Consider the following 10,860-nt stretch of genomic DNA (forward strand, 5'->3'; position numbering starts at 1 on the left):
TTGGTGTCATTTCTAATCATACTGAGAGTTTTTAAGACTTATCTGAATGTAAAGCAGTCATTTTGACACAATACCTCAGACTCTGTGAGACACTGTGAGAGGTTTTCCGATGATTAGATCAGTTATAATAGACATTAAATTATGCGATTCATAGTTTTTAATTAACAGTGAATTACATGGCCTTCAGCTGGACGCCTGCAACACAAAAAGGGTTTATGATCATAATGATATCAGAACTAGTGTTGGCAGAGACATGACGAAACACTTTGAAATTACCTTATAAAACTCATTTAATGATATCTAAATTGTCTTCTAGAAACTGATGTAATCACATCTAATCTCTATTATAATTACAGTTATTGTAATCTAAGCATCTATCTAAAGCCCTGAAACTTTCTCTTGCCATTGCTAGTCAATTTTAACATGACGTGATCAAAACTGATCCTTCCAGCATGGCTGTTGTTACCCAAGGGTCCCCCATGCCTCTGATAGCACTGCAGACATGGTAGACTTGTTTAATGTGGCCAAGGCAGCTTTATGGATGCCATCAATTCCACGGGCTCCCCCTCCTCCTTACTCCACAGTTATTGATCGTAGTGCAGTTAAGTCACACACACTACTGTGGCCAGCCAAGCGCAGAGCCACATCTTTACAGTCAAAAGTGTTTAAAGCGAAGCCAGCAGGACTTAATAAGGCATCTAGAGCTCTTTGTGCAGCCACACATGCTGGCCTTGCATCCCCCTCCAGAAAAGAGAAAATTATATGTCGGTATTGATTGAGCAAAATGCAGTGTATTTAAGAGTCACCAGCAGGTTTCTGGCATTGATTGCGAGACTTTCGACAGATTCCGTGTGGGAGAATCGAGTCACTTGTTTAGTGGGCCGTAAACATTTAAACTATGACCTGGGTTACAGATTTCATGCCATCATATGATGATCAATATGAGTGCTGCTTGTTGACATTCACATCTTTTGTGTGGCGTTTGGGGTTGACTAAACACTTGACTGCCCTCTGCTGGCAAACCGTGTCTACTGCCAAGCACTGACAAGATCAGAGTGGTCATGGAAGGGTCTCAACAGCTTTCGGCAATGTGGTTATTGAGTGATACCACATAGGAGATTGATCAGATTCCAGAAATGTCAACAGCTGACAATTCATGTGAGTTCTTTTCAGTTCATAAAATAAAATGTAATAGTGTGTAACTATCAGATGAAAGGCTTGCTTTTAATGTCTATTTTCTGCAAGGCTTGTACATATTTATGTGCACTTCAAAAATGTGTCATTTGCTTCACAGAGCTGGAACTGGTGAGAAAGCCATCTCATGAGAACCAGTGATTTGTATAAAACTTATTTGAGGAATATCTTAATCAAAACAAATCCTATTTATAGTATGTCTGTTGCATTTCTCATGTACTTTGCACATGATGAACGACAAATAATTCCAGTGTACATTCTCAGTGTTTATTTTCTGAGACTCATGAATACAAGATCAGAATTCATGAAATGTAATGCTGGGTTTTACATGCTACAATGACAGGTATACGATAAACAAACTAAAGTTGAAGCCTGCCAACTCCCCTCCCTCTGCGTTTACCCCTGTCCTGTGTATGAGCATGAAAGTGCACAAACTTACATGCTGGAATAGTGTGGTGTTAATCAGTCTGATATGCTTTTTCTAGTTTCCAGAGCCAGGGTTGTGTATGAACACTTGATTTTTTCTTTTTTAGCACACTCACAGAATGGACATCCAGTTCATATTCCGTGGGTTTTGGGTTAGAATCACATACTAGACATTTAAAGCATTTGCTTCAAACACAGCACAACTATGCTGAACAAGAAATATAAAAAACAGAAGAGATTATACAATTGCAAACATTATTTTTTACTTTGGTACATAGCTGCTATCGACTCTGTGCCTCATACTTTCTTCAGAATTGCTGATAATCAGAAAAGAAGCTAATAAATGCATTAGATATCATTTGATATCTAATCGTATTGGCACAATTGAAATAAAAAAATCTTAGAAAATATACAGCTCTTAAAATTGTAACGTAAGCTCTAACAAATACATTGTCTGGCCATGTATATTCGACTCATATATCCAGCAAAGATATCACAAGTGAAAAAATATAAAACCTTTTGGTGACACTGTGTATATAAAAGTAACATGTAGCAATATGTAGGAGGTTCTTATAACTCAGTAAACATTGCATTGAAAGCATTGGCATGGCATGCAGGTTTGCAGTTTGTGTATAGTGCATAAAGATAAGGCAGAAAAATGATACTTATAGAAATCTCTATTGTAGTGGCTGTCTCGTTTTCAGTCACTGCCCCCACAGAGCTTCAATAGGAGTTTCTTGTAGTCTCCTGATGTGTCTCCCTATTAATTAAGATAAGATAAGATAAGATAAAGTTCTTTATTTCTCCCCACTCCAGGGGAAATTTACATTGTTACAGCAGCTTTATTTACAATATATACAAGGGTGAAAAATTTTTTTAACAGAAAAAATAAAAATAAAGTTTAAAAGTGCAAAGATGTGCAGTGCAAGAATGTCAGTGCATTACACAGAAGTATTAACAAATTATTTATTGGTAAAAAAAAAAGTGCACAATAACTGTTTCTATATATACAGATACTTACAGAGATGTGCGTGTAGAGCGACTTGCCATAGTTCTTCACATACTCCTGGCGAATATCCAGCATGTCGACTTCTGAACGGGAGACCATTATCCGGATCAGGGTTCTGTCTTTGGTCCCAGCTCCCTGAATATATGCGCGCACGCACGCGCACGCGCACGCGCACGCGCACGCGCACGCGCACGCACACGCACACGCACACGCACACGCACACACACACACACACACACACACACACACAATTACATAAATACACAAAATGAGAATGCATTTAAATAAATCCAGTGCTAAGTTTATTTAGTGATTTCTCTCACCCTCATGGCCTTGTAAAGTCTCTCAGCAAAGTAGGCAGGTGTGTTTTTAATGCACTTCACTGAAACATAGAAAATACCTATTATCAACAAATGCACTTAAACTCATTGGAGTACATTGTAAAGAACACAGAAAATATTTAAAACAGTGAGATGAGAATCATATGTCACCTGGGAAGTAAACTATGAAAAGTCAAGAAAGAAAAGAAAAAGAAGCACACAGTGACTACAAGCAAATTTAAAGCTGCGTCAATATTTGGATATTATGAAATGATTGTTTTATTCCTAAACTCACGATGACTAATCTTTTCACTCCATTTGCATCTAGCACATTTACCATCTGGTTGAGTCTACCCACTTTTGTCAATGTCACAACCCCATTGCCAGCAGTAGGCAGCTGCAGTGTTAAGCAAACAAGCTCTGATAAATGTACTGTAAGCTACCTGGGCAGCAGGAAATGGCAGGACAAAAACTTCTAACAGCTTCTAAAGAGAGAGATTCTGTTCTCAAGAATTTGTGGAGACAAAACGGAGCTAAAAGGAAAGTGAATATTGCATTTACATGCATTTAGATGTCAAAACGGGATAAAGCTACTCTCTGTTAGATGTACAACAACAATTTAACAAAACCAATACGAAGTTGAAGCTGTATTTCTAAGCTTCTTTCTAGGATTTTTTTGTCCCCTAGTGGTCAAATATTGATGAATGCAGCTTTAAAGTTTTCCTTTTTTTCCACATGTAAATGTGAAATCAGAAACAATGTTGTTCTGTGAATGGAAATGAAACACAGCAAGAACAACAGAGGCAGACTTTCAACACAGGAGTGTACACCACCTAACAATGACAACATATAGAGTGAGTGTGCAATACCAATGGCAGAGTTCAACTAAAACACATCTAAAAATAGGTTACTGTACCATAACCCTGAGAAATGTTGGCAAAAAAGGAAAAAACAAAGAGATTACGCATTGAACAAAACCCCTACCTAGGTATCACAGTACTTTTACTTGTGTTTTAACACAATGAGCATGGAAACTGTTAAATGGTTGAATGTTATGTCAAACATGTACCAAAGACAAGCCTCTCTACAGTCATTAATTAGTTATGCATGACGTACACTAACTCTCGTAATAGAACTGGCGTGGCCTTTCTAAGAATAGACTTGGATAGGTGTGTGTGCCTTCTTACCCACTGCCAGCATGCCACTCTCAAGGTCCCCAGACATCTCCCTGCCGATGCTCTTCTCAATATCCCTGCCACACATCTGCTGGTACTCAAGAAACACTATACCCACACATCCACACATAGTCAGTAATATAGCTAACAAGGCACTTAACTTTTGCATTTGTGACTTAATTCTCAGTTGTCCTTTGATACGCTTTAAATCAGATTTCTTCATAAAGCGTACCTGCTCTGAGATGGGGTTTGCTCCTGGCGCATAAAATGGCATTGAATTTGGACTCATCTGTTCCCAGTTTGTTTTCTCCAGCAGCATACAAGGCCTATTCAGATAAAAGCAAAATGTCCAAACCTCAATATCTTTGCAATTAGCAGGTCAAGTTATTAACAATATAAGAGCTACCAAGATGTAGATAAATCATGAAACGTTAATTACTAATGAGAAAGAAACAGACTTTACCTGAGCATCTTGTTTAGCCAGGGAGATGTCAACAGTTTCACGTTCGTCCCGATTACCCTACACAATACAAAACAGCATATTCCTAATTAAATCTCATGGTAGCTGCTAAGAGATGTATAAATGGAATTCATTTGGATCACAGCTCTACCTGAGAGAGAGAGATCAGGAGCCTGCGGAAGTGGCCTGAGGTATCTCCGCTAATTGCATCCTCCAGTGACTTCTTGTACGCTGAAACAGCAAAAAAGTAAGAATAAAACAACAATAACAACACACACACAAAAAAACTACTAAAAACAGATCACAAATATATGTCAGTTCAAGCAAAAGAGACTTTTAAAGTCTGATGAATATTTTTGAGTTGAAGTTGGTAATCAGAATATTTTGCCTTTGCAGTTGAACTAGTTTAGCAATTTATGGACTAAAAATGCTTGTACTAACATCTGCATTTTGAAATGTTATAGTACTATCTACATCTACACACATTTTGCTTATCTATAAATACAGTAAAACTCTAAAACCAGTGCTGTGATGCTGTGGGATAAAGAAGAACAGAGCAATGTAGGAAAGCAGTGCTTTTACAGCCCTGGGACATCACACCATGTTTGTAAATCCGGTTTATCTCCTTGATTTCAGCGTTGGAGCGGGAAGACAGGATCTCTATCAGGCAGGCCTCATCAGTTCCAGCTCCCTGTGAGGGAGACAGAACAATGATGATCTCACAACCTCATCCTTGCAAGAATTCTTCTTGTTTATGTGTGTTCAGGGAATCTTCATTCAAACCTACAGCTAAAGTAGTTCTTTATATATTCCATTATAATGTAGCATGTCAACATGATTCTGTGTTTTAACAACATTTTGTGAACATTCACCTTTATGGCACTGTTGAGTTCATAGGCATCAAACTCAGCTGGGGTCTTCATCATGGCCATGACCAGCTTCCTGAAGTCTCCAGACAGTTCTGAATGCAGGTCCTTTATCAGATCCTGAAAGTGGAAATATGCTTAAAATAACTCAAAACCTCCATTAACTGCAGTAGTGAAAAATTTGGTGCAAGAAGCTCTGGGCATAGCTATAATGAGCTTTGAGGACATCTAATCCCCTCTCCATTTTACTGGAAGCACTGGCACCTGTTGTCTGCTTGTCACTACTATGCACTGCTCTGTAATGCACACTGAGCCATGTAGGTTTCTATCTTGGTAAATGCTGTTTTTATTTTAAAAATAGATACTCTTCTAATGGAAGGTTAGTTAACGCAATGGCAGTACAAAACATAACAACAGGCATGAACAGGACTGTTACCTTTCCATAGGCGGTTTTGAAAGTCCTGAGCATAGGTACACGCTGCTTGTTGGAGCGACTCCCCAGCAAGTCGATAATGGCTTGCTCATCAGTTCCTGCACAGACAAGCCCACAAAGTCAAATCTGACATGAATTACAGGTAATAAATGTGGCTTAATAAAATACTTACACCTTAAAATGAAAACTGTCTTTCAAAATTTACAAAAAGAACATGCAAATAAAGGCTGCCCATAACTAAAAACAAAGTAACAATAGTTGCAGGATACTTCTGACTAATTAATTAGGTGTCTCTTCACAGATAAGTAAATATCCACAGAATGAGAATGCTCTATGAAATTCTTCACATTTTTGAATAATATAGTCTGAAACGAGGAAATAGTCTGACGATGATCACAAATAGCTGAAAAACACTATCAAAATTATTTTTCAACTAAATACTTCCTAGCTAACCATGACCCATAGAGCCATTTAGAATAGTAAAATATTGGCCCAAAAGAATATACCATTAGAACAAAACTTCGCACGTAGACAACATCCAGAGCATCACATGTATCAAAAGATCTTTGGCTTTCAAAGTGACCTGAACTCCTCTCCATTTAGAAAATGTGTTCATGTGCCTCAATGTAAAGAATGACGTAGCTACAAAGTTTGACTGTACAGGGCTGTGCAGATTCATGTGCTGAAAGAGGAAATTTGCTCAACGCTTATCTAAAATGTGACAATAAGGTATGTATCTGAGAATTGTGACATAACAACTACTTTAGTAGCCAATTGGCAACTTTCAGTGATGTAGGAGATATCTTGTATTCGGTGGTTAAATTGTTGAAAAGAAACTTATTTGAATATTTATAGAATCTGGATTTTTCAATGACTAACTAACCAGGTGATTTCACTTTGTAAAGGAAGAAACATTTAAGATGCTGGGTGTTATTCAAAGCAGTAATATTCTGCATGTCATCAAACGCACTGGGAGAAGATCTTTAATTAATTATTATAGCTTAATTAAGGTCCTGACTCACCAAAACCCTTCATGGCCTTCCTCAGGACCTCCACATCTTTGAGTGGGTCAGCTCCAGGATAGTCCTTGATTGTCCCCCTGAATCCTCTCTGAGATAACAATACAACAATTTCCACAGTGCAACAGTGTTATTACAACAAAAAGTTTGCTCTTGTTTAAACATTGTAGATACTCAAAATAGTGTGTGTGTGGAACATAACTTAAAGGCATCACAAGACTGATATTTTGTTTTATAACCGATGGAGTCAAAAATGCTTTTTTTCAGTGTTTCTTACATTGACAGGGGGAGCTATCGGCATGGCTCCTCCTCCTCCATAGGCTGGCATGGACGGATTTGGTGATGGGACCTTTGGGTACCCTGGCATAGGTGCTGGTGCTCCTCCGTAACCAGGCATAGATGGGTTGGGTGATGGTGCACGCGGGTAACCAGGCATTGGCTGGCCAGGCTGACCAGGGTAGCCCATCGCTGGAGCTTGCTGTTGGGGCATGGTCCCTCCTGGCTGTGGGTACAGGCCATATGACTGTTGGTTAGGGAAGGGGGCACCATACCCGCCTTGTTGAGGGGCAGGTGGATACCCCCCAGGGGCTTGGGCGAACATTGACGGGTTTGGAGTAAAACCCCCCATGCCTGCAGAGGTCTGGCTGGCCTGTGATTTGGAAAGATTGGCACTCCATAATTTGCGCACAGATTCTTTCAGATTATTTTAAGCAAAGTACAGATAGCTGGTCACACCTTTTTTGGAATAGGTAAGTTTGGGGAATTGGTAATATCTACATCAGTATTTAACAAATTACCAAGTAACTGCCCCCTACTGTAGAATCAACTTCAGAAGACACACTGAAGTGGCTTGTTGCTTTTACGTTATTCTGGATGCATGATGTACAGTTATCCAAAAAAAGTGTGGCCATGCTAATAAAATGCCATTCCATATACCTGATAGCATAAATGAGAATATAAGAGACAAGACGACGCATCAGAAAAGTAAAAGGGATACATTTGCATCAGATTGATAGGTTTAAGAAGCTTGGATAAGAATTAAGTACATGCCTGGTTTTCATGCAGCAGAACTAGAGAAGCTGACAAAGGAAATGGTAATGCTGAAGATTTTAGGATGCGTACTTTGGAAAAGTCTTACCGTAAACTGAAAGGATGCGATATTCCACTAAAGGATGTGTAATTCATTCTAACTGGAATATTCAACGCAATAATCCAATGACTGCATTACACATATATAAAACATGTTCTTGGTGCAGGTGATATTCTTAGGCTAAACTTACCATGCCACCATATCCAGGGTTAGATAAATTGTCAAGACCAATGGAGGGATATCCACCAGCAGGGCCACCTCCCCAGCTGCCTGCAGTGGAAAATAAAGAATAAACTGTTCGGGAGAGTTGAGGAAGTATTATGTAATGAAAATATGTCTGACAATATTTGACTGAAACAGGAGTGACCCCTTCTTACTGGAAGTTTCTTTTTCCTGTTTGTCAGCTACTTAACAAGTATGTGAAAGAGTTCTGGAGAGAGAATGGGAGCACTATGCGAAAGATAGACTCTGGGACTTGCTTCTCTTAGCAACAGCAGAGATTTGTTTGTTTCTGACAGTGAAAAAAATTCCAGTCTATTAACTACAAGTCTCATGATCACTGTGGCCTGCAAACAGGATTTATCTGACTCATCCTTTCTATGATAGGCATTAGAATACCCTGACCTTAACAGTCTGTTTCACTTCAGTTTCATTTGCACATGCTGTTTATTATTTTGTGAAATATTTAATCACAGTGAGGGTTTAGAGAAAAGATCAATGTCACTCTCATGTCTGTAGGGTAAATATAAAGCTACAACCAGCAGCTTGTCATATTGACTAATAACCACAAAGGCTGTGCATTGATAACCAGCTGCTCAGGCTCTGCCAAATGACAACAAAATCATCCTTCTAGCACTTGTATAAATTAGCTATTTAATACATTATATCTTGGTTGCTTAATTATTTAAAAAGTGTGACTGACAAGAAGACTTAAAACAGTCACTGTGGGCTGTCAAGATATAGAAAAAACACAAGGCAGACACTACATTTTTTTTTGTATGAACAAACAAGTTATATCATGCAACTCCATGAGTGTCACAATTCTTACCTTGAGGCGAAACTATGCTAGTTCTTCACTGTACCTGCCTTCCATCTTTATGCTAAGCTTATCTAACTTGCTGGTAGTGGTAGTTCCATATTTACCATAAAGTCTACAGATGTTGCTACTGACTAATTTCCCAGTCAATTAAACAGGAATTTAAATTTAGACTTTTCGGCTAGTCTAATAGTAAGGGGAAAAAAATTAAATTTAATCAGAACTTAACAACAATCTTAAACACTGTGCAAAAAAGTATTGCAGGCAGCTATTTAACAGCCATTTGAAACCATGAATCACATTTTTCAATGACCATTTGCAGCTGCATCTTAAATGCTGCTGACATGTGTGGAACTTTGTTGCATTGATATGAATATTGTACTTCATCATAAAACAACTACTAAATAAAAAGGCAACAAATAACATTTAAAATACCTTGCAGGTTAACGTCCACATGCCTGTGATGAGTGTGGTTACATATTGCTGCAGTCAAGTGGTTGTAAGCCAGATTAAATTGACACAGTCAACATACAACTGTTTTATTTTCTAGATCAAAATACTGTGTGTGTTTTTTTTTTTTTTTTTTTTTAAACAGATTTCAAGTGTCCTACCTTCCATCTTGCCAACTTGCAATATTGCTCATGAGAACAGTATGGATCTTCTCATCCAACTCTCAGTAGGACAGCAAATAAGGCCATGTCCAGAATGTTGACCTATTCCTTTAACAATAGTAAATGTTGGCTTACCTTGAGGTGGTGCCTGTGGGTAGCCTCCTGCTTGTGGTGGATAGCCTCCAGCCTGTGGAGGATATCCTCCTGCTTGTGGTGGATAACCTCCAGCCTGTGGTGGATAGCCGCCAGGTTGAGGAGGGTAGCCGCTTGGCTGTGGTGGGTAGCCTCCTCCTGCTTGGGGAGGGTAAGCTCCAGGCTGGGGTGGGTAAGCACCTGGTTGTGGAGGGTAAGCCCCAGGCTGAGGTGGGTATCCGCCTGTCTGAGGGGGGTATCCGGGGTAGCTCATTGCTTTGAACATAAAATGGAACAGTTACTTAGAGGGCTCTCTAATCTATTCCAAAAAAAATCATATTAATATTCATCTTGTGGAGCCACCTAGGCAAAAATGTACCTTATCTGCTGGCAAACAACACTTAATCCATAGAAACACTCCTCTGACATCTTTAAGACATACCGAATGTACTTCCATAGCTGTAAACACACCTAGTTGTAAAACTGCTCCTCCTCATCTTTCCTACTGGACAGAACGCTTCACTGACTAAGACATGAGCAATGTGAATTTTTCAGAACAGGGGCATTTATAGCTATCTGCTTTGAAACATATAGAGGAGACATAGAATAAGCGAACAGCTAATCATTACTTTGGACATGGAGCCTGGTTTATAGGTTCCCGAGTTCCTTCACTCACGGTGCAGTACTGTTTGATGATTGCAAAAGCAAACAATAAACGACCCATTACAGCCATCCCTAGTTTCAGTTGTTTTCTCTAATATAAATTAAGTCTGTAGTGTATTCACTGCAGTCTTTTCTTTTGAATGAAGCAATGTAAGTGCCACTGTCACTAAAATCTAACGAATGGCAGACTCTTCATTCCAGGGCTGTTGGTTTACAGACCTTTCTAGTTGAGTGGTGGCGTGGTGAGGAAACTTTAATTTTGGTCAAGCCTATGTCCCAGTAGGGCTGCTTGTTCCATGGTAAAACTGACTCCAGTGGACTTAAATGGAACAGTCCTTGCTGCTTTGCATTTTATTAATAGAAAAAAGACGTTGCTGTATTTGGATAAGCCCACAGAGCTGGAACATACTCTGTGGAATAGAGAGA

The 10,860-nt window shown here is 39.0% G+C and overlaps 1 protein-coding gene across 2 annotated transcripts; it reads right to left on the minus strand.

Annotated features, from left to right (window-relative positions):
- Positions 1-1,447: 1,447 nt before the first annotated feature.
- LOC129350831 (annexin A11-like) lies at positions 1,448-10,071 on the minus strand. Of its 2 annotated transcripts, none has more exons than XM_055018661.1 (14): positions 9,775-10,071; positions 8,183-8,262; positions 7,180-7,404; positions 6,906-6,993; positions 5,887-5,981; positions 5,457-5,570; positions 5,185-5,275; positions 4,736-4,815; positions 4,588-4,644; positions 4,357-4,450; positions 4,137-4,232; positions 2,953-3,011; positions 2,642-2,764; positions 1,448-2,380 (listed from the first exon to the last, which is right to left on the minus strand). In XM_055018661.1, the coding sequence occupies exons 1-14, from the start codon at positions 10,055-10,057 to the stop codon at positions 2,321-2,323; spliced, it is 1,545 nt and encodes a 514-aa protein (XP_054874636.1). In that variant the 5' UTR covers positions 10,058-10,071; the 3' UTR covers positions 1,448-2,320. The 2 variants fall into 2 exon arrangements, with proteins under 2 accessions (XP_054874636.1, XP_054874635.1); XM_055018660.1 differs by having other exon boundaries at positions 7,180-7,551.
- Positions 10,072-10,860: the final 789 nt, after the last annotated feature.

This window comes from Amphiprion ocellaris, chromosome 16 (assembly GCF_022539595.1).
Source record: "Amphiprion ocellaris isolate individual 3 ecotype Okinawa chromosome 16, ASM2253959v1, whole genome shotgun sequence".
In the NCBI taxonomy this organism is placed as follows: domain Eukaryota; kingdom Metazoa; phylum Chordata; class Actinopteri; family Pomacentridae; genus Amphiprion; species Amphiprion ocellaris.

What these genes read in the sequence shown, in the direction of transcription:
- LOC129350831 (XM_055018660.1), bottom strand. Translation starts at nt 10,057, where the DNA reads ATGTTCAAAGCAATGAGCTACCCCGGATACCCCCCTCAGACAGGCGGA. An exon ending in TCAAAACCGCCTATGGAAAG is followed by an intron (nt 5,571 to 5,886) that starts GTAACAGTCCTG and finishes TTCCACTTTCAG; the next exon opens with GATCTGATAAAGGACCTGCA. An exon ending in CGCTCTACACGCACATCTCT is followed by an intron (nt 2,381 to 2,641) that starts GTAAGTATCTGT and finishes CTTAATTAATAG; the next exon opens with GGAGACACATCAGGAGACTA.